Source organism: Castor canadensis, chromosome 10 (assembly GCF_047511655.1).
Source record: "Castor canadensis chromosome 10, mCasCan1.hap1v2, whole genome shotgun sequence".
Taxonomy (NCBI): Eukaryota; Metazoa; Chordata; class Mammalia; order Rodentia; family Castoridae; genus Castor; species Castor canadensis.
In genome coordinates, this window is record NC_133395.1 from 131497512 (window position 1) to 131522202 (window position 24691).

A 24691-nucleotide genomic window follows, 5' to 3' on the forward strand; every position below is an offset into this window, starting at 1 on the left:
TTACCTCAAGCTAGTACTTGGGGCTTGAACTCAGGGCCCTCACCTTGAGCCTCTCCACCAGCCTTATTTTGTGAAGGGTTTTTTTGAGATAGGGTCTGTGGAACTATTTGCCCAGACTGGCTTCGAATCACGATCCTCCTGAGTAGCTTGGATTACAGGTGTGAGCCACCAGTAACTGGCTAGAATCTGTATCTTAATGAGATGGTCAAAAATCTTATGTGCACATTCAAGTTTGAGAAGAACTGTACCTTTTCCAGCAACAGACCATGGACCGAGAACTCTCACCTGTTAATTTGTCAATTTCATATTCAGCAACTCTGACTGCAGCTCCCTTCCTACTTTCTTTCTTCTCAGCCAGTGGAAAACATTTATTGAGTGCCTATAGGTCAGGCAATTCTTCATGTCCTAAAGTTGTAGCAAAGGGTTCCTAACTTCACGGAGCTTACACTTTTGTAGAGAATATTTTCCCAGTTTCCTCACCCCTGCACCACTCCCTGCTGCCTTGTTAAGGCTCCCTGGTGCTGCTGAAGCTTTTCACAAAGCGGCATAATGAAAAGAAATGGGATTTAAGACCAAGTGCCCATTGCTTCATCTGTTGGATTCACCTCTCTCACCAGCTGTGTGACCATCGACAAATTATTTGACTCCCCAGAACCTAAAACTTTAAGATATAAAATGAAGAGAATTTCATCTTTCCTGTAGGGTTGTTTGACACTAAAATCTTAGACAACTGGATTCACAGCTCTCCACTAAGTGCTGCCAGGCATAGGTATTCTACAACTGGATGGATGCCACTGGAAATACAGGAGGTAGCTGTATTAAGTCCTCTGCCCCTGTCCTTTTCTGTTATTCCAGTCCCTATAAGTACATGTTAGTTCCATGTCACCTGCTGTTTTCAATGCTTTTGGTCACGTCTCATGTGGAACAGGCTGTATCTTCCACATCAGGTCTGTGTGCATTTGTACCTGCCCTGAGAAGTTATCAAAGGGACGGTTAAGACACAGGCCAGGCTTGACCTTTAAAGAGTAAATCTGACAGTAAGTCACAAGCCAGTGGGTTTGATTTTTAAGGGGGAAGGGTTTGTCAGTTACTAAGAGACTTAATGCTTGAGTGAGAAAAAGCCCTCTAAACTCAAACCAGGAAAAATGTAGCTCATTTCATATGCTTTTGAATGTTCCTACAATATACAGTTTGTACAGGAAAAGAAAAGCATCACAGCTGAAGTGGTAGAATGTCTGGGGCCTGACTAAGCATGCTTGATGGCTTCCATTGAAAATTGTGTTTTTGTATTTAGCTAATGCATAATAAAGGCACAGCAGCTATACGGAAAATTATAAAGATAAATATAAATATAGAGAAGCACTTCCTCTTGTTTATCTAATAGCTTCAAAAATTTAAGAAGCCATAAAATATGTGGGGAAATATTTTATTTCAGTAAGCGTCTAAGACATAAAAGCTATCATCCCAAAGTTTCAACTAAGAATCAAAATGAAAAAGATTTGTTCCATTATGCATAAATGCTTCTCACTTCCTTTAGCTTAGTTTTCATCATAAAGACACAATCACTAAATTATTTCACTGTGTGAACTGGTTAAGAAAAACCTCTTCTCTTTTAAATATGTTTCTGTTATAGCAAAAGCATTGGTGCATTTGTTTTAGCAGACCTTTGGAACTAAGATACTCTTGTGCTACTTATATTGAAGAATGTTAATTTTCTTTTAACAAAGCAATATAATTACTTTTATTCTTTGTAAAACTATTCATCATTAAGTGGAGTTCATCCCCAGGTGATATAAAATTTCTCAATATCTTATCAAATATTTATAGTTTTTCCTCTTGATGAACATATGTGAATTCAAAAGGTCTGTCTTTGTTTAAAATCTAAAATGTGTAAGCAATCCCTGGGCTGGGGCTTTAAAAAGTTATTTTATCCTGAGAATCAAAATTGTAAACCTATATTCCAAATGCAAAATATCCACATTAGGACCTGATTTCTAAACATATCTTAATTTTTTTTCTATGTAAGAAATTTTCTAGAAAAGTGAAGGCTCATGTAGCTCCTCCTTTGATAAAGTATTGTTCAATAAATCTGCATATGAGACTCATTTTCTTCACTTGGAATTGCAACTGGATTGTTCTACCCTCCACCACTTAGTAGTAAAATATGGCAGGTAAGTGTCATACTGAGGTCATAAATTTGGAAAACTTTTAGAAACAGATATTGCTTTTTAGTTTTGCACATTCATAATCCTTTGTAAAACTTACAGATTATTCCTTTTATAAGAAATGTGAAAGCTTACTAAGAACTTTAAATATCAGAATGCCATCTTTCAGAAATGTGGAAATTACTTAAAACTTCACAGAGGTGTATTTGCATACCCAAATTCTACTCCAGAAGACTTAATGCAATGATCTGAAGCAAAAATGAAAAAGACAGTACCACAGCTCTTGGGACCTCACACATTTCAATCCTACAACATTTACATTGTGCTCTAGAAGGAGACTAACATTGTACCTTTAGCTCTGTAGTAAATGTCACAAGATTAAGCACCTTTGCATAATCGTCATGTTGTAACACTCTTGAATGATCTTATAAATTCACTGCCAGCCTTCAGTGTTCAGTCATTCTATATGAGTTAGGATTTGCTTTTAGAATCCATCAGTGAGAAATGGCTTACTCTTCTTATTTCACAAACCTACTGCTTCTGAGTGAATGAGCTTTCATCCCATAAACTGGTTCATGTGATAGCTCTATTGCAATTTGTGTCTGGGCTGATAACCTGAGATGATAACTTGGGGTTCTAAAACTGTAAGTTTTGGGTTATTTTAACTGAGGAAGTGTATATTTGATTAATCCACTTCTAAATCTGTTACATCTTCAACATGACAGGGACACTGACTAGGCAATGGTGTGAGAGAATGGAACCAAACCTACTAGAACAAAATGGTGGAGTTTACTGCAGATGTCCATCTACAAAGAATACAAACCCAGTTTCTTTGAAATAGCTACATCCCCATGGACAACAGTTTTTGAATCTTAAACACAGGTGATATTTCAAAACTGGTAGATACTATTCCTAAATGATGAAAACTGTAATTGTATCATTCAGGAAATAAATGAAAAACATCAATAATTAAGGGGGTATGAATCACTGGCTTCTATTACAAGTAACAAGTTGGGAGAGAAATAATGAATATGTGTATGTACACGAATTCATATAATAATGAGTTAAATAAATATAATAAGCTTAAATTTTGAGCATTTAAAGGTGCTTTTCAAAGCATGTAATGATGGCACCCATGGATATTTCACACACTACTGAAAGTCTCCCACTAGGCTTCATATTTTGGTTTGTGGAAGATACTCATAGAAGTTCCCCTGAATGGACTAATCTAATTCTATCCTCTATCCTAGCCATAAGTGAACTCTAGTTAGTCTTTACTACCCATGGGTATCCATATTGCCAATAAGGAGTATCCAAACGGAGAGCTAATGTATCAACATTTTAATTTACTTTAGTAGCTATTATTTGTTTGCTTACCGTATTTATTATGCTTGACTATGACAGTCTCTTCACAAAATCACACTAGTGTAGAATAACAATAATGAACACAAACATAGGTATCTTTTGCTGGCAGTATAATTTAAGGCACCAAACTCTAGTATTACACTAGGAATTTGGTGATGAACTTATGGAATATTATCCCTTCAAGTGGAAACTCCCAGTACTGAAAATAAACTGAATGACTTTAGGAGATTTCAAAAATAATCCCGAGATATAATTCACCCCAGAGTTGATCGTATAAAGTTACTGTCCATCAGGATATCTAATTTATCATGCAAAATCTGGTCAGGAAGATGGAGATATAAACAACATTCTGGGTTAAAACAAAGTTCACATTTTAGACTTCAAGATCAAACAAAGCAAAAATGAATTAAAGGACACTAAAATCTTTTGGTGGTTAGGGTTGGGCTTGGGAAATATGCCTAAGCTAAACACTTGTTAAATCAACAGGCAATACTTTATTTGGAGTTGGATGGGAAAATTAGGAATTTAATCACAGAAGCAATTTGTGGTTTTAGATGCAGCTTTCAAGTTAATAAGCAAATGCATTTGTGTTCAAATGCAATGTTTGTTAATATGTTTACTGAAGTGATGAGAATAATTGCTGCCCTTGAAAGAATGAATGTCTGAATTTGCATATTCAGTACTTTATCCAAAAATAACTAGTTAGGCTTCTGCAGTAATTGCTGAAGATATAAATGAGTTAAGTTGTGATGCTGTGTTTTTAAAAACTGAGTTTTAAAAATGTGTTTATGACATAGATATATAAATACGCATACATATGAAACAGGCATTCAAGCTTCACTGGATGTTTAGTTTACATGGTTCTAACCATGGTTACATGGTTTAGCTTATATGGTTATACCCTAGTGCAAATCCATCAGTGACCATCTCAAAATTATTCCACAGAGAGTTATAGATGTTTGCTATTTTTGTCTTCTCTGTATCCATTTTATCTTTTCCTGGTAGAAAGCTCTCTCTTTCTCCTTTGAAAATGTGGCTCCTCCAGTCAATCTACATGTTCCTTATCTCAGGCCATAAGTGAACGGTTAAGATTATGAATGTGACCTTTAGGTCAGTATATTTATGTCATTATATCTTTTCTTCTCATCCCACTGGGGGGAAAACACACAACAATGAGAAACAGCAACAACAATAAAACGGTGTGACTTATTGTGCTGTACTACAATCTTTAGTGTCTAAGACTTAACACCTTTATGTTTTGTCTGTGTATTAATCATTCATAGTATTAGACTCATTTTTGTCTCACATTTTTTCTGATATAATCACCAGTTTGTCATGACATTAAGAAGAAATATGCCCTTTTTTCCCAGTTGATATTATTGGTAGATATAAGGAAGACCCGAGTTCCAGGGAGCAATCTTTGATACCTTGAGTCATCTATCTTACAATGGATTCAACCATGAGGACTCAATCCAAACCACAAAGTATCTCGTAGAACAAATCATTCACCACTTCTGAGCCTGACACATCATGACATTCAGGATGTCCGAAATATGATCCAATTCCAAAATCCCTTTATTTGTTTTCTTGTTAATTTCATTCCATTTTTTTCATGCCACCAGGTATTCACGATTGGCTAGGTAGTTGTAATACACACATGGAGGACACATGCGCTTCACCTTTAGGAAAGTGACAGACTATGGGGGCCACTGCATTTCATTTTATAACACAGGCAGGTCAGGGTAAACTGAGCAGACAGTGTCGTGGCATAGAATCCAGGCCAAAGATATTAAGAATGCTCTCTGGGAGGAATGCCTTGGGCACTACTGATATTCTTTCTTTCTTTTGTTTATTTTATGTTTTGCAAACATTCCAACCACGTGAATATTTCAGTGGCTCTTAGTGGCTGACAGTGGGTGTGGGGACCAGAGCTAATGAGCTAGAGAAGTCAAAGATGGTGAAAGGAGTTAAGCTTAAGGATGAACACATAGAGTTAGGATTAGAAATCGGATAGAAAGAATTTCATTTCTTAAGGGCTGAGAGAATTCAGAGGAACAGTAACTTATTTGTCTTGGGGTGTAAAAGTAAAATAACAGTGGTATTAACTGTTAATAGCATGGTAATAAGAAATATGTTAGGACAAGTTGCATAGGATCACAATTATGCTTAAAATATATCATCTATTATTATGTGATATATTATGATATAGGAGAAACTGTAAATAGCACACAAACCACGTTATATGTGCTATATGCCATATATGTACTATATATTCTATAAATGGAATGTGTATTATATATATGTAGTTTATATCATCTATATAGTACACAGAGCCAAATATAGTGCTACATAAACTATGTGTTGCACTTTATATATATGTGTGTGTATACATACATATCTATATATAATTATTTACATATAGAGACAAGAAATAAACTCAGACTACTTTTCCTTACATCTACTCCTTGAATAAAAGGTGTTCAGAAGTTAGTATACTTTTATTTCCCTTTTTTTCTTATACTGAATACATTTTTCTGAATCTCGGTAATCTAGGTATGTATAGGATGCTTCTCCATTACAGGGAACCATGTTTAAGGAAACTGAAGCCATAAAACACCTGTATTTTGCAGTGATATTTATTTTTTGCAACTTACATATTCAAGATTTCTCATACTGTTCTCTGTTAAAGTACTTTATTTGTTCTATAAAGTTGGATGTGAATGATATTCTGGCCACTTCCTTGTGAAGACAAAAAAAAATGGAAGAGCATTTGTAGGAAAGTATTATGGGTTTAGAGGTTGGTTTAGAGCAGTGTTATCAACCAGAACATTCTAGAAGTATAGACACACCTATCTGTGCTATACAATACGGTAGCTACCAGCCATTTATTCCTACCAAGCACTTGAAATGAGGTTCCTGTGACTGAGGAAGTGAATTTTTAATTTAATTTAATGGATTTAAATTTGAAGGACCATATCTGTCTACTGGCTATTACAGTTGAGCACAGCTTTCTGAGTGAAACTAAAAGTTCAATGTTCAAAGCCCACATGAGCCACAATTAGCCTAGGACTTATTTTCTTCAGCCTACATTATGTCTAAACAGCAAAGCAAAGCAAGCACTAAAAAGAAGACAGACTGTGCATAGTAATTGTGGGTGAGGTATGACCATAGGCATATGGCTGAATGCTTGAGTTTCCAGTTATTTCTCAATGTATCTACCTATTCCTCAGGCAGGCCCACCATATTTAGTTTTGTTACTTGTCTACTCCTTATGTGGATTTACATTATTTTCCATAGCTTATCCCACATACATGGTCCTTTACATGGTGACTGACAGCAGAAGAAGTGACCAGAAGCCTCTTATTGAGGATTCTTCACCAAATGTTGGGTATTTCTACTCCCATGAAAAGTAGGAGAAATGTCCTTCCCATTTTAAAAAAAAGTATTAATACTTCCTCAGGGTAACCTCTTTCAAGACCATCAGCAATTATGGAGAGACTGAATACTAATTAACCTTTAAATATAGGCTTTAGAGCTCAAGCAGGGAAATGTAAGAGAAAGAATAAAATTCTCAATTAAACCCTAAGACAAGTAATTTCTCTTGAGGATTTCTGAACTTTTGGATCTCTAATATGACCAATTAAGAGTTCTTTTTACCCAATGGGAAAATAAAAAGATAAGAGCTCTCATTGAACAATAGGACAGGCTCTGGGCTTACAAAGGATATTCTTGTATATGATGTTTAAACTTTATTCTGAATCTTTGGAAATGTTTAGATTGCCTTTAACAATTGGCTTTTCTCTGATTTCATCTAGACAAGCTCCATATTCTTCTTTTCTATTATTAATTTTATTGTACATTTACACTACTTCTCTATGATGTCTGAAGGATAGTAAAAATAAGCAAGCATATTTTTTCTGGATCATTTAAAGAACAATATGGATTATTACCTAGTTAGCTACTTAAAGCAAAACCTAAGGGAAAAAAGAACAGGCCAAAAACTGAAGGGACCAGCTAAGGTGATAAAGTTGTGATTATAACTCACATTATTCCCTAAAACACTCCAATGACACAAACTATTTCTTATACATAAATAACCAGGAGTCATTTCTTGTGATAGGCAAGTCTAGTGTTTCTCAGAAAGAAAAGAGGTTCTCTTGTGCCTTGCAAGGACTCAATTTCTAGTGATTATAAACGTTTAGTATAAGTGAAATTTTATATTTATTAGAAATCTTAACTTTAGAAAATCTTTAAAGCTATAATCAAAATGTTTTCTCTATTTGTATATAAACTGAGGATTTTAAAACAATGCTTAGCATGTTAAATTTCTTCATCTATCAAACTTAAAAACTAAGAAATCAATCAAAGTCAAGTATCTCCTAGTCTAAGTTACAGATTTTGTTTAAACTGCAACATTCAAAATTCAAAGGCAAGTGTGATTCCAGGACACAAAATAAAACAGAAGACTCAATGTACACATGGTCAAGTTTTGTCAACATTTCATACATATAATGGATGTATTTCGACACAGACTCTGTGGCATTACAGTAAATGCCTAGTATGCAAAAACATAATTACAACAAAAGGCTGTTTCTGGATCTCTGATCTCAAAGACATCTGGGTATTTAATAAAACTATACAAATATAATCAATCTACTCATTTAGAAATATATTCCTATACGACTACATCTTGCATCTTGACAATTTTTAGCTGAATGATTTTATTGCCAAATGATTCACAAGATAAATGTCAGGAAATTCGACTTCACTGCAAACAGCAAAAGAGCCCACATGAGTCATTCATATGGATACTTTATCATATTTACAGCCATGTCTATAAGCATATCCTTTTACTGGAGGGGAGAAGCAGATGCATTTAAAAGGTTTCAGGATGCCTTAGAAAAAATGCTGGGTAAAAAAATTTCCAGAATAATATCTTGTTAAATTGATCTGTACATTTTTCCTCCAAAGAAGAAATTTTTCCAGATGTCACATATGCTTACATATGATTAATCTAACCACTACATAAAATAGTTTCTTGTTTCTTATTTCTTAATGGTTGGCTAGGCTCTTTTTTTTATTTCTATAGGAAACAGCAGAGGCTGAGGAAAAAATTCTTTCACCTCTGTCAATGCAGACTAGTAACCTGAAATTACAATGTTTATTTTTTGAAAGTCCTCAGTAGGTGTTCATTAATATGCTGCTGAATACAGTTGAAAATTACTGACCTTGATTACTTCCAGATGCAAACTTACAAAGGTCTACTTTCTAACCCAATCCTGACCCAATTTAACAAGGATTGTTGGCTTCTTTTATTTATATGGCTTCAGAGAACAATACTAGCTCAATAGGCTCCAAATGTTGACTCTGAACATTTAGAATTTTATTAATATAGGAAAAAGTTGCTTGTTCTGTAGGTTATAGGAAAGGTTGTACTAACCGAGCACATGAATAGTGTAAACAGAGTTTTGAAGCAGATGCTTGCATTACTTTAAAAATAGTATTGCTAGGGAGGTGCATTGAGTCCTGTTCCCAACTACTGATATGAAAGCACCCTATGCTATTTATAAATAATTCATTTCTTCATTAAAGTGGGTTCCCTAAGCATCCCAAGGAGTACAAACAGTTAATCTTGTGTTATTTAATCAAATAAATACTCATCTCATCCAAATAACCCCCCATCACCTCCAAAATGTTGATATTCTTATCTAACGTGATGAGAATTCTGTTTTTTTCTTTATTCCTTATTTCCTTCTGTGATAATTGAAGGTTTTCAGTGAACACAAGTTCATATAATCTTAAAAATAGTCTTTAACATAATAAAAATCTAATAAGTGAAATCTATTTTCTCTTTAAGAATAATTAAAATGACTCTACTGGGAATGTATTTTATTCTTCTATATTTAAAAATCCCCAATCTCACACCCAGTAAAATGGCAGAGGGAGAAAGAGGGAGACAGAAATACTTTTTTAGTTATGATTTTAAATTACCTCTAAAACCCACCTAATTTCACCCACACAATGAATGTGTTTCTGACGAGTACACACCAATCCAACTTTATAAATTAAATTACATTGTAAATCAATGAAGAGGCATTTCATGTATAAGATATCCTACCATGTTCTTCCTTTAATGGAGAAATCTTACCATCAATCAAATATACACCGTATGAATTCCAGTGTTTGATCTCTTGCGTATACCATACAACTACAGATTCCTGTATTACTTCTTATTGATGGCATAAATATACTGAAGCCAAAAAAAAATCACAATCACCACATTTTATTTGCATTTTAAAATTGTCCACTGTACCTGTAATGAGGTAAAGGGCTGCCTCTTGCTTCACAATTTAAAGTTATTTTTTTATCTTCTGAACCAACAGGGAAAATGCTGTTGCTGGGTTCTTTGATAAACACAGGACCTCGTAAGAGAAGCTCACCTAGGTGGGTAGAAAAATAAAAACAATAATAAGTAGCAGTTGCATTCCAGAATTGAAGAAAGAAAACAAGCAACTAGGATTTGCTCTTTTAAAACAAAAATTAAGGGAGTAGGAGGATTTGGCTCAAGGCTAGCCCTGGAATAAAGTTAGCAAGACCTATCTCAAAAAATAAGCCAGGTGTGGTGGTACACATCTGTAATCCCAGCTAAGCAGGAGATGGAAGTAGAAGGATTTCAATCCCAGGCTGACCCAAGCAAAAGCAGAAATACTGAAAAATAACTAAGGTAAAAAGGGCTGAGCACGTGGCTCAAGTGATGGAGTGTTTGCCTAGTAAGCACGAGGCTCACGTCATGTTCTGCTGCCCACGAAGTACCATGCTCTGCAGGCACTGCTTTTTTAAAAATCATCAGTCACACTGTTCTTAACAGTGTAATAACACCTCTAAGAGAACTACACAGAATAAAAACAGTGCAAATTAAAGTCACTTCACACTGTAAATAAGGCTGCAATAGGTACTTTTTCTTTTTTTGTTTTTATTTTTTGTGATACAGGGGTTTGAACTCAAGGCCTTGCACTTGCTAGGAAGGTGCTCTACCACCTGAACTATGCCCTACCCCCTTTAGCTTTCAGGTATTTTTTGAATAGAGTCTTTCACTTATGTCTGGACCAAGGTCCTTCTATTTATTCTTCTCACGTAGCTGGGATGGCAAGCATGTACCACCACACCCCACCTTTTATTGGTTGAGATGGGGTTTCGTGAACTTTTTACCTGGTCTGGCTACTAACCATGATTTCTCAATCTGTGCTTCCTGGGTAGCTAGGATTACAGACACAGAGTCACCACAGCTGGCTCACAATAGTTATTTCTATAACTACAAACGATACCCAAGTCTTTGGTGAATTTTCTACTACAAGAAGTCTTTTCTGTCATAAGCCTCTTTGCAAAACCAATGCTGAACTCAAAACCAGCTAAACAACTGAGTCTGTTGTTTTTCCTCATAAAAGGACAAGCAAATCTTAAGGTTGACCATTTTATTTTGCTATATCAATGAAAAATACTCGATATTTGGTGGAATTTCCATTTTATCACTAGTAAATTGAAGAAAACATACGACACTAAACCATATATCTTTAAAAAAGTGTACCTATTTTAAAAGAACCTGAGCATCACACGCACACGCACGCACACACACACTCTCACACACACACACATACCTCTCTTACTCTAGTATGAATGTAAAAAGGAATGAGATATGGCCATCACCAAATGCTTATGCAACTGCAGTTGTATAATCATTGCCAGAGCAGTTCTAAAAACAAACAAATTTACAGAAGTAAAGGGGAAAAAAGCTCTTTACTCTCTTATCTTGAAGGCTCAGCATAACCACAGAGGAGTTTCTATTAAAGCAGAGAGTGAATAAATGAATAAACAGACTAAGAAAGAATTTTATGAATAATGATATAAGGAAACCAAGACAGAGAAGACTCCAAAGGTTCTGAATCTATGGACTTAACTTTGGCTACTTCAAACAGCAGTAACATCAATGCAACTTTTTACCACTACAACAATAATAAGCTCACAACACAATCATCACAATAGCCACTAAAATGAAGAAAACAGCAACAGCTGAAGTTAGGAAGCGCCCAGATCCATTCTTTAAGTTCACCACACTCTAAGGTGAGTACCACAACTATCCCCAATGTACAGAAAAGAAATGCTGAGCAAACAGTGGTTAGTGGGCATGAACGAGTTCACACAGCATCTCACAATGTGCAGTATACATTCTAGAAGAACTGAAACCAGGGTCTTTGCAAAGATACCCTTTAGACTTTTGTGTAAAGAATTTGGGCTTGCCATAATTCTGCCTTAACCCTAGGCTTCTGGGAGATAATCTATGTTATAGCTAAGAAGGGTGTCTTTATTTAAGGTGAGAATGGCCACAGTGGATCTCAGAGTGAGAATGGTCACACCCAGTAGTTGAGTTGGGCACTGGCCACACCAGAAAGACCAACCATGCAATTATAGGTGGAGGATTTGGGTCCCAGAGTATCAGCTGACTTGAGGCAGGAGTTCAACCACTTAGGCAGCAATCACTTATACCTCCACAATGAAGCTCCAACAAACACCCAGGATGGTGAATACACCATGATTGTGAGTATAACAACTATTTTGACTACTGTCAGTCCTTCCAGCAAACCTTTGATGTTCAGGGCAGTTTTGGATCTTTTAGGCACTTGCAGTTGGTGTCAGAAATGAGAGCAATGTCGAGAACGATGCCTTCAAAGTTCACATTTTGGCCTACTCTGAGCTCCTTTCCACTGTAACATCACTGCACAGGTAACCATGACTCTCCCCACCGCACTTGAGGAGCACAGCTTGTTCTCCTCCTCAGCCCCTGAAGTTCACCTCATCACTACTTTTACCTATGAGGGAGAAACGGTCCATGGAAAAAGAGCTCATTTTTCCTTAGTGGAAACCAACCACCTTTACACAAAATGGATTTTAAAACAGGTAGTCAAATTTCTGATTGGAAAGTACTAATACTGTCATTTTCTCAATCTGTCCCCTCAATCAGTTACCTGCACAGATAAAAAAACAATATCTGAATCTGTTCTATTCATTGAAACTATTATCTTAGGATGTGAGAGCACCTCTAATGTCTCTACTTTTTGTTTTGTTCCAGTTTGGTTTTTGTTTGGTTTTTGGTGAGACTAGAGTTTGAGCTCAGGGCTTCAAGCTTACAAAGTAGGTCCTCTACCACTTGAACCTCTAATGGCTCTCTAATTAGTCCTCTAATGTCTGCTTGTAAATATATGTAAATCAGAAGGGTTTTTCATAACATTTTAGCAAAATAACTTTTGAATTTCTGCAGACGATTTATGTATTTTTTTCATTTATGGCAAACTCATCTCTGTAGTGCTTGGAAGCGATAGTGTATTAGCATAATATAAAAAGTGAGAGATGACAGCTAAGTTGGAAGAGAAACCGAAAGTAGTAAAAACAAGGGAGAGGAAATAAAGAGATGTTTTAAATGAAAAGAGAACCATTTAAATTTTTTTCTATAAGTAGCACAATAAAAATTCAACCATATATCCCAACATTATAAAAAAAATGTCAAATACCAAATGGTGCTACCTTTCTCCTCCAGAGACCACTATTAACTTTAGATCAAGGTGACAAATAATTAGAAGCACTTTTTTAAAAATTCTTTTGACAGAATGGTAATGAGCTAATTTGCTACTTACTGAATGCTTACCATGATCCAAGCTCCATATTATGCAATGTAAACTCCTTGCCTCCCTTATTCCAGACTACCTCAGGCCACACCCCTGCTTTCTGAGGTCAAGGCCACACTGATTTTGTTGCTGTATCTTGCCACTCTTGGAGTCACACACGTTATTCTTTTCTTCTCCTCTTAATTTTTAGCACAAAATATTGGAAACACTTGGTAATTTCATACTATGGAATTCAGAGCATCAGTCACTGTGTTTATTACTTAATCCTTTATCCTTTGTAAATATTTTGCTTATAAAACAGAAATTTTCTCTTTTGATTCCTGTGTTTGAATTAAATGCCAATAGCATATTCTTCTTATCACTTACATAAATGTCAATTCTCAACTTAAGTGTAACTACTCCCCCATGTGAAGTCATTATTCACACATTTCCATCAGCCACAGAAAAATCTAAGCCCACCTCCCTATCTCTCCATATATAAACACTACTCATATTTGTACAGATGGGTGCTAACTTATAATGGTTTCACTTAAAAAATTTTAAACTTGACAATGGTGCAAAAAGAAAATGCACATGCAATAGCAAACAGGATTAGAATTTTGAGTTTTGGTCTTTTCCGAGGCTAGTGACATGCAGTACCATCCTCTTCCGTGATGTCTGGCAGCTCCAGTGAACTACAGTCTCAGTCAGCAAACAACCAATACTCTACCTTGTTACAAGCTAGTATGTTGGGTGGATAGGTGGGTTAAATCCATTTAAGACTTGGTAATATTTTCTATAGGTTTATCAGAGTAGGTTTATGAGGACTTAACCCCATTCAGTGTAAGAAAGCATCTCAGTGTGATTTATTTGTGTCTGTGCTGTATCCCCAGCTCCCAGGCCATGGTAGCTACTCAACATTTGTCTGCCTTTGAATGGACAATTTAGATGAATGAACCAATCTTCACAATAACTCTACATATGGCAGATCTTGATAAAGATTTGAATTCTAGAATTTACCTTCTCATCTTGTACATTGTTTGGGTGCCTTAGAAGTGAGACCCAGAGAGATTAAATAAACAGACCACAGTAAACACAGTTTCTTGTTGAAATACCTGGAGTCAGAAGCCATCTCTCATATTCTAGGTTTACTTTCCTTTCCATAATATTATGCTGATCTAAGTATGGTCAGAGGCAAAAATTAACCACTGGCCTGCTTTTTTCAACTGCACTAGTTCCTGACAATACAGGTTTTTTTTTTTTTTTAATTTTTCTTTTATTATTCATATGTGCATACAAGGCTTGGTTCATTTCTCCCCCCTGCCCCCACCCCCTCCCTTACCACCCACTCTGTCGCCTCCCTCTCCCCCTCCCTCAATACCCAGCAGAAACTATTTTGCCCTTATTTCTAATTTTGTTGTAGAGAGAGTATAAGCCATAATAGGAAGGAACAAGGGTTTTTGCTGGTTGAGATAAGGATAGCTATAGAGGGCATTGACTCACATTGATTTCCTGTGCGTGGGTGTTACCTTCTAGGTTAATTCTTTTTGATCTAACCTTTTCTCTAGTACCTGTTCCCCTTTTCCTATTGGCCTCAGTTGCTTTAAGGTATCTGCTTTAATGACCTGTGAAGCACACACATCTGCCTTCTCTGAAATTTAAAGCTCCTGAAAGCGTTTTGGGCTATCAGTAGCCATTCAGGAGCCTCCAACAAGTCTTAAAAAGTAAGTACAAATTAATAATCAAATGTGACACTTTAGTTCATGTTTCATGTGCAGAGAAATGACAAAAACCACTCAATCTTGCTGCACCAGAGTAAAATAGGTGTTGAGAGATGATGGGGTTTAATGTTTTAGTCTCTTGCCAGCAATAAAAACTTAAAAGGAATACATTCTGAAGACTTTGCTAATCTAAAAGAAATTATCCAACATTTTCTTCAAAATGAATTTTGATCCTCAAAAAGAAAGAACCTTGACTATTCACAGGGATATTCATAACCAGCAAAAAGGAGCCTCTCTGAAAACAGAGGGGGCCTCTTGCCTAACTAAATGGATCCAATGTAACATTTTGATTGATGCTAAACTTTAGTTTTTGTGACAGGGACATTTTTTTGATATGCTAGGCTGGCTCCAAAGCTCTATTCTAAGTTTACAACCTAAAATAAAGGGTATATAACATTTCCAAATAAGACTAATAAGTCCAAAAATCCAATCCTAAGGTGTTATTTTTTTTCCCAAAACACCCACAGGCACTAGGAGTAAATGCCTTTGAATGTAAGTACAAGCTTTATGGGCTCCTAAGGTAAGGTCACGTAAAGGATCAAACTGTGGCCAATCAATTGTAATGGTCATACCCTATACAATTTTTATGAAAACTGACAAAAAGAAATAGACAAGGGATTCCAGGCTGCTACATTGCTTTTACTAAAAGAAGAGAAATTCCCAAAAGACAGATGATGCTACCGCTGAAATTCCTGAGGGAAAGAGAACATACCTTATTTTCCATTGCTGCCTCACAACCCATTTACATGAGAAAAAAACAGCAGTGCCTTCGGAAATGAAGAGGATGAATTCTAGGCAATGCGAGTGAAGGCAGAATTCAAGAGGAAGTAGATCTAGACTGGATATTTCTTGTATTTCCTCAGTATCAGACCCCAACAGAATGACAAGGAGCCTAGGTTAAAGAAAGTAAAATAATATGCAGCCAAACAGATGAGATCTGTATTCTAGGTCCTATTCTGAAGGAAAAAAAATTAAGACAGAAATTTTTTTTTAACCATAGAATATCACCAGTTTGGCCATTAATAGTGTAAAGTTGGAAAATACCAAAAAAAAAAAAACCCAAGAAAATAAAGTTTCATTTATATTCTTTCAAAGTCAGGGAAGGATGAAGTATTCAATCCTAGAATAATTAATTTCTTTCACAGGTACTTTAACACCAGACACACGCAGCTTGTGGAAAAACAGGTTGTGACAGACAGAGCTGTCCACTTAATAGCCACTGTCTACTCCTCCTCCAAGCCTCTGGGACCAACTTTTGCCATGAGGCCTGAAAGCTGCACATGTATTTTCTTCCCAGAATTCCTTGCAGCTCTTGGCTGGGAACAGAGAAGAAAGGGGGAAATTCCCCCCATTATGAGACCAGAACTAGCCAAGGAGACTGTTAGTTTGCTAGGGTTTAACAAAGTACCACAAACTTGCAATCTGCAACCGCAAAGATACACTGTCTCACAGTGAAGTCAAGACCTCAGCAGGTTTGATGCTTTCTGAGGACCATAATGTAAGTATCTGCTCTACGCCTCCCTACTTGATTTTCACATCTTTCCATGTGTGTCTTGATGTTATCTTTCCTCTATGTGTGTCACTGTGTCTAAATTTTCCCTTTCTATAAGGATACCAGTCCTAATGAATTACATCCGTAACAGCCCCACTTCCAAATAAGGTCATACTGTGACTTACCTGTGGTTAGCCCTTCAACACATGGATTGCACACTGCAATCCATAAGATAGCCTGAGAGAAGCTTCTAGGAAAGAGTTTCTCATTTCTTTTTTAAATGAAAGAAATGCTGATCTGCTTCCTTTCCTTTTTAATAGGAAAACTGTCAAAAGAGGAGGAAGCAATGGGAAGTACTGTCACCATCTGGACACCAGGAAGGAGGAGCACATACATCACAGAAAAAGCAGACTAGAGTCCTTTGAGTTCATTAACCAACAGGAACTACATAATTCCAGAGGTCATTACAAAATAAATCTGTAATGCATTTCTGTCACCTGCAACCAAAGCTGTATTATAACCAACCCCCTGGAGAAAAACAAGGGAAATGTAATAGAGCATTATTTAAGATGAGAAAGGCAAAAAAAGAATGTAAAGTGCTTACCAGCAACAACTAATTTGTCTGTTTTCCACATCTGGAAATATTAGCAAGCCATTAAAAGAAAAAGTGCTATGCACTAGTATACACCTGGAGTCTGACAGTTAGCAAAACAGACACCACTATAAAGTGAGAACTCTTTAAATTGCTAAATTAATAGCTCACTGCAGGCTTTTTCTCAGTCTTTATGTACTGCTTTGCCCATAAACAGAAAGACCAAAACCACATGGGAAACTGCATTCAATAATTAGGAAATTAGAACTGAAATGAACTGGCAAAGCTGCACAGGTGCCAGAAATAAATGTTCAAGAAAAAAGATGCTCTTTCCTTCAATGAGGGAGTCCTCTCAAAGTGTGACAAATTTTTATCAAGAATTTCAATAATCCTTAAATTGAAACTTGCTGAAGAAAACAAGAAAAATGCCCACCCCTATACACATGTGTGTCTATAATGGTTTACAACTGAGATTAAATATCTGGATTTGGAAAGTTTGCTGTTATAAATAATAACAAATTTTGATGAAAGGTCTTATTTCATGGTAATGATATTGTGCAGAATTTCAGTGGAAGAAGAGAACTTAGAAGTACTTCTGACAATGCCCAATGTTTTATGCTAATTTTTAAAAGCCAATGGCTGCATTTCTCTATTGAAATATTTTTTATAATTGAGTGACGATTGAAGAAGGTTAATCAATTTATACTTTTATTGTAGGAAATAAGTCTTTGGAAGGGGAAATGAAGCAGAGAGGAGATAGAATGATGTCTGTGGATTAAAATGTTTTCATAATACTTTGTAGCTTTCTGCATTTAAATTCATGCTATTGTCTTTTTATGAAAGTGAGCTCCAGTGCTTTTGAACCTGCCTGACATCCTTCCATAATTCCCAGGCCATAATTGTACCTTTCTTGCTAGTTGGTTTAAAAGCAACTCCAAGGTAAAAAGAAAAAAAAACTTACAATGCTATTGTGAGATCCAGTGTGTACAGGCAACAAGAGAACACAACCCATGTTCTATTTATTTGAAAAGAAAAAAAACACTTCTATTGTCATTTTGCATTATACCAACTTTCATTGAGCATGTCTGAAATGTACAAATCTACAAGCTGCTCACCAATCTATGGAAAAGAGTTCATTAATAAACTCCCTTTGAAACATCTCTGTAGCACTTTGCTCTCAGAAGTTTTAATAGAGATGATGATGTTTGTGGTTTCTGTTCTTTACCAAAGAGTTTGGGTCAAGATTCTCTGGGCCCAGACATGATTTCAGAAAGAATATTTCATATCAAACTCTAGTTCAAGTCCATTGTTTGTATGAAAATATAATTATACAATAAAGAATTTCTATTATAAATTGGTGGTAACAGAGAGACTATTAAGAAGTAATTCTAGCTGGTGATTGCATTTTGTCGCATTTCTTCACCTGCAATCTCATACAGTAGGAAAGAGCACTGTCTGTTCCTGCCCTACCAGTATTTTATTTGTCAATGTCTATGGTTATAACATACCATCTTTTTCCTTCTCCCAACTCCTTTTCCCAAGCCAGGAGCCTCTTGCACATTTCCACATCACTGACAGGGATTAAACTGGCATATGGGTGGATAAGCAGGTAGATCCAAGGAAGCAGGACCAGGAGCACAACCTTTCCCAAAACTGTGTATGGAGTTGTGGAGTAAAGAGTGCTCAAAATTGTCTAGATTCATATTCTTCCAATTATTTGATGACTCACAATTAAAACATATTCTCAACATGATTTATCATAGACACAATGCTATATAATGACACACATAATTGGTAAAAATGTTTCCTGCAATAACATGAATCCTTACTGCCTACTGGACAATGACTCTTTTTTTCTTTTTGTTCTTTTCCACTGTGTTCTATTCTATTGAACCTGCTTTATCCTATTGTATTTTCTTAACTGCCAGACTTAACATGCTACATTATTATCGTCACTCATCACTAGGTTTTGAGCTTCAAGAATCCCTGGTCTATAAGCATAGCTTATTGCCACCTCCAACCCCCAGATTATTATTATTTTTAAGGGAAATACCTTTTAAAAGATATTTCTTTCACATGTTTCACACAGAAATAAAAGTAGCCTTGATAATGAAGGAAAAATAAAATTATGTTCAAAATGAAAAGACTATTACTAGTCCCAAGATATAGTAAAGACAAGAAAGATTTCTTCTTCAAATCTGCTAACTGCTACATCCTCTGTACTCTTCTGGAGTATGGTGCATTCTTGCAATGTTGGCACATAAGGATAAATATTTTATTTTAATTGAGAAACATTGTTTCTTGGTGCTGTATGGTATGAAGCAAAATCTGTCTTCATTATATATTTAGCTAATAAACACATGCACATTCTCAAATGTCAACAACAATCTATGATGTGAAGGCAGAAGTGCTTACTAAGCCCCAGACTAGATCCTTGCATTTATTAAATCACCTAATTCAAAGTAAATATCAACCCATCTGAATAAAAACGTGGAGCTTATTTTAATTTTTATTGCTTTCCTTAATATTGGCACAGATTATAAATAAGCAATCCTCAGGGCTGAAAAAATGTTTGTGTATTTTATTCATAACATTATCTTTTTATCCTACTGTCTATCACCTTGTTTTCCACCATTAATTCTCCCATCCCTGGGCTCTAAACTTTCAGAAGTTAGGGACCATATTCAACACACATTTCTACCCCCTGAGCACATCTAAAATACTTATTAAATTAGCATTAGACTGAACTCACCCTGTGTGTGTGTGTTTATACTCCATTACAAGTTATCTTAATTTACCAGATGTTAGAGCTGATCTAAGACAGACTTTGGCCATTTCCAGGGCAACCATAAGCAGATACTATACTTCAAACCACAATAGATACACTCAACTCTAAATCATTATATAAAAATGTCAATTTACAATAGAAGCTAATTCAATGACCACACCTATGACTCTTAAAAAACACCCCTGCTGTGGCCTCACATAGGCACCTACTGTCCATATGCAGTTATTTCTGTTTGGGCAATGTGTAGGTTCTTCTGGGTCACTCATACCCTATCTACTCCCTCTGAATACTATAAATATGATTCTACATAGGACTAGCTTTGCTGAAATACACACACATACAAATGGCACTTTCAACAGCAACAGTACTCCACTAGTAATCTACTACAGAACTTCTAAACTTCTAAGTGCTGAAGCCAAATCCTATTTCTGGGTTTTAATAACTTGTTTGAAATTAACAAGTGTCTAGCCTTTAAAATGAAACAAAATGAAAAAAAAGTTGAGCTTCTGCTGGGCTATTCCATTACTCAGATCATGAAGAAAGTTTACTTTGGTTAGTTATTTTCCAGAGGGGTGAGCATTTGGCACAGATCTTGCAAAATACATAAAAATCATTTACATGCACTATGAATTTAGTTAGCAAGTAGCCAACATACAATTCTTACTTTAGGCTAAATCTTCTAAAGCTGGGTTAAAACATAAGGATTCAAATCAGTTACCTGTTGACTTCCTGAACAACTCCACATTTGTGTTTCTTCATTTCACAGTTTGAGCTTTGGGCTTGCTGCTCAAGTAAGTCCTGATTTACATAGTCTTTTCAGGGTTGTGCAAGACATTGTAGAATTATATGAAGTATAGATGTCCTACCACACATGCTTGTGGAAGCTATGGTTACAAAGGTAAAGTTGGTGGCTATAGACCACAAGGACTTAGATTTGGATGACAGAATATTCAGAAGGAGGGGAATAAAACAACTTCCCTTAAATGGCCTCATTTAAACAGCTAAGATGTTAGGCAGGAAGGCAAATTTCACCTTATTTATACCAATATATCAAATTCTCACAATTCTCAAGATAGTAGTCCAGAATGTGGTCTCCATTTTTATAGACCTCAGCCCTACAGGGAAATATTCATGGTTGTTAGTAAGCTCTTCACCTATAATTACTTGCAAAGAGTCTATCTTTGCCAAACAACTTACCTTGGATTGATTTATGCTACTTCTCTTCCTGGAATGGTTTTCTCTTTTTTTTCTACTTTATCAGAAATTCAGGTTAGTACACTGAATTTTCTGTTTCCCAAAGCATCTTTATTTTAGTAATTTGGGTTCAAGCTGCCTCACTGTTCCTCAACCTATGTCCTCTGTGCTCCTTCACAGAGCACTGCAAAATATCTTGCAATTGGTAATATGATAAGTGTTTGAGAAAAAACGATCACAAAAACACATATTTAAGCTTTAGGACAGGGGTTGAAATACTATATATCCCATGAGTCAAATCTGACTGCCATTTGCTTTTGGATAATGGAGAATAAAAAAATAACACTTCATAATTCATGAACACTATATAAATTTAAATTTTTTGACAATAAATAAAGTTTCATTGAAACTCAGCTATACTTACTTGTTTACCTGTTGCCCATGGCTGATTTCTCATTATAATGGTAGAGCAGAAGAGTTATGACAGGGACCATATGGCTTACAAGACAAAAATACTTCCATACCACACTTTCTGAACAAGTTCTCGAATCTCTGTTCTAGGAAGGAGTCTCATGTCTACCAGGAGGAATAGTAGCTTTGGCTCAAAATTGATATAATTTTCCCCTCAATACTTCCATTTAGCTTTAGGCAAGTCATTAAGCACTCTAACCTCAGACTTCTCTATTGTTATTTGAGAATGACATTAATAGTGTGAGGTTTTTGACGCAAGGATTCGCAGTAACGTTCCAGTGAGCCAGCAGGACAATAAGTGGCATTTGGTATTATTATGGCATATTTTTTGCTTAGCCTTGCATCACATTTTTAATTACATCTAACTAAGGAACAGTAATTTGTGAGAAGGTCATCTAATAAATGACTTTATTCATTACAGCTGTGTATCTACATAGCATGAAAAATATGAAGGAATTGTCCTTATCTTCAAAGTGGTTGTGAACACTAGTACTTATATTCAGTTATCTACTTTACATAAATAATTGCAAATAATTATCTCTACGAAAAAAGTGTCTATTAACCTGTAGAAGGTGGTAGCTTCATAAAAGGAAAAAAAGTGGGATGTTTATAATGCTCACTGCATCAATTCTCATTGGGAAACTTCTCCAACAAGCATTTACTCTATATCCTGTCTTCAAATACTTACACACCAAAGCACTATCAATGGGAAACTCAACAAAATAAGCAGCAAAGAGCTTTCAAAAACCCTGTAAGGCAGAGAAAACATTCCATTCTTTTATGCAGTTGTTAGCCAAATGTTTATTTTCTCTGCTCTCCGTAATAGGAATAATGGCCACAGCACTGAATATTCTCAATTTGTTCGGCTGCATAATCAAGCAAACAAAAAAGAGTCATCTGTGGCCTTCTATGAACTGGAGTAAATAATATTTCTTAAATACAGATAGATGTTTACTCAGAAACCATGTGGAACATTGTTCAATAGCCAGTGCTTCCCAATTAGTTAGATAAATACACAATATTGCCATATCTCCTTAGACATATGTTTAACTTAAACGCCACTTATGTGTGTGCTCATACGCACCCTCATGAGATGGGAATGAAAAGTTCTGTTTTCCTACACAAAAGCCAGACATAGTCTTGTAAGATCCCATAAAAGAATACTAAGTAATGAAAAACTTATTTGGAGACTAAAAAAAGCTGAAAGCACTACTTCAAAAGCTTAAGTGTAATATAAAAACACAAACAAATGTTACCACATGCCTTTAAAACACCCTGAGTGGCACGCCTGACTCATCTTCAGGTTGAAATCATTCTCAGAACAAGAGAGAGTCAATAACATCACCACGAACAGAGTAGAACGAGGAAATTCTACACCTGGCATTCATGTGTAATGTGAGCAGTACTTTGTTAGTGCACACATGTCCATTTTACAATGGTAGGAACTGATCCCAAAATTACCTAAATGACTTAAGTTCAGCAATTAATTATCACTGCCACCATGCATTTTTGAGTATAAGACTGGGAGAAACAAATTATATTGTTGGAATAAACAATGTGCAAATAACAGTAGCATTTAAAATGGCAGCTTACATATTCCCTTTACCCTGGTCAGTACACACTGTGAAGCTATCCTGGTAAGGGAGCTAAACAGAGTCCCAAGCTTCAGAGAATATGGTTTTGTGGGTGAGCACACCATGATACACCACCAGTGGCAACCTTGTGGCTGTGGTCCACAAACAATGGCAGGCCTCCAATGAATCTGCAGCAAGTCCAAGAAAGGAGCAGAATCCCCCATGAGATCACCTTATATGGTCACTCAGTACAAGTTGGAGCCCTCATCAACTTGAATATACAGTGGTCCTTAAAAAAAAAATCAGCTAAAGCTGTCTTAAAACTTTTTAGTAAAAAGAACATGATCTGCTGTTTAAGTAACAGGGAAGAATATTACTTTTGTCTCTAGGATTCCTATATACAAGAAAATTAAACCCAGATTGTTAGAGGAAATAGGAAGTCAAACACTAAGATATGAGCTTAATTCCTTAACTGCCAAAAAGAAGTTAGAAGTAAATGTTGTCTACTCTCTGCACTCTTATTCAATGTAGTTTTGTAATTCCTAGTCAAAGAAACAAGACAGGAAGAAGAAATAAAAGGAATACAAATAGGAAAAGAGGAAATCAAAGGAATGTAAGTCAGATTACAACAAAGGCACCCACACACCCATGTTTACTGAAGCACTATTCACAATAGCTAGGCCACAGAAATAGCCAAGATGCCTCAACACTGATGAATGGATTAAGAAAATGTGGTACTTATATATAATAAAACTCTATTCAGCCACAAGGAAGGATGAATTTTTTTGTCATTTGCAAGCAAATGGATGGAACTGCAGAACACCATCTTAAAAGAATTTAGCCAGGTTAAGAAAGCCAAAGGCCACATGTTTTTCCTCATAGGTAGAATATAGACTCAATATAAATACAATAAATACTAGGAAAAACAGGTAACGCTAAGGGGAGGGCTCATACTAGACAGGGAGGGAAAAAGAGGGAAGTTAAGTAAGTGAATACGATTTATAGACTTTCTGTACAAGAATGAATACAGAATTTTTAAACCTGTTGAAATCACAATAAGAAGGAGACTAAGGTAAAAAAGAGAAAACAGAGGGGATGAACTAATTCGGGTTATAATACATATGTACGTGAAAATGTCACAATAAAGCATCCTGTATAGTTATCTTAAACAAACAAAAATGTCAGGTTTTTTCAAAAATAGAAAACAGGAAGCCAAAACAGCTCCTTTCTGACAGGGGGGAGTGGGGTTGGTACCAGTGGGAGAGGGGAGGATATAAGGAAAGAGTACAGGAGGAAGAATATGGTGGAAATAATATCTACACACATATGTAAATGGAAAAATGAAACTTGCACAAATGAGTCTGCAATGCAATAGCAGTTATGGTGAGCTCCATTCATTGTGTTAACAATTTGACAGATCAAGGTTGGATGTACGGTTCAAGTGATAGAGCATCCACCTAACAAGTATGAGTCCCTGAGTTCAAACTCCTGCACCAAAGAAAAACAAAACAACAAAAAAAAGATCAAAAACACAATTTGACAGACCAAAAAATAAAAAGATGTTGAATAATTTCCATTTATATACTGATTTACTGGTAGACAAATGAATTCTA

General features: G+C 35.8%; 1 protein-coding gene across 3 annotated transcripts in view; it reads right to left on the minus strand.

Annotated features, from left to right (window-relative positions):
- The window catches only part of Cntn3 (contactin 3), a 327478-nt gene that overhangs the window by 218898 nt on the left and 83889 nt on the right, over window positions 1-24691 (minus strand). For all 3 annotated transcript variants that reach the window (XM_074044252.1, XM_074044253.1, XM_074044254.1), the window contains exon 3: window positions 9844-9970. In XM_074044252.1, the coding sequence (XP_073900353.1) occupies window positions 9844-9970 (127 nt within the window). The remainder of the gene's footprint in view (window positions 1-9843; window positions 9971-24691) is intronic.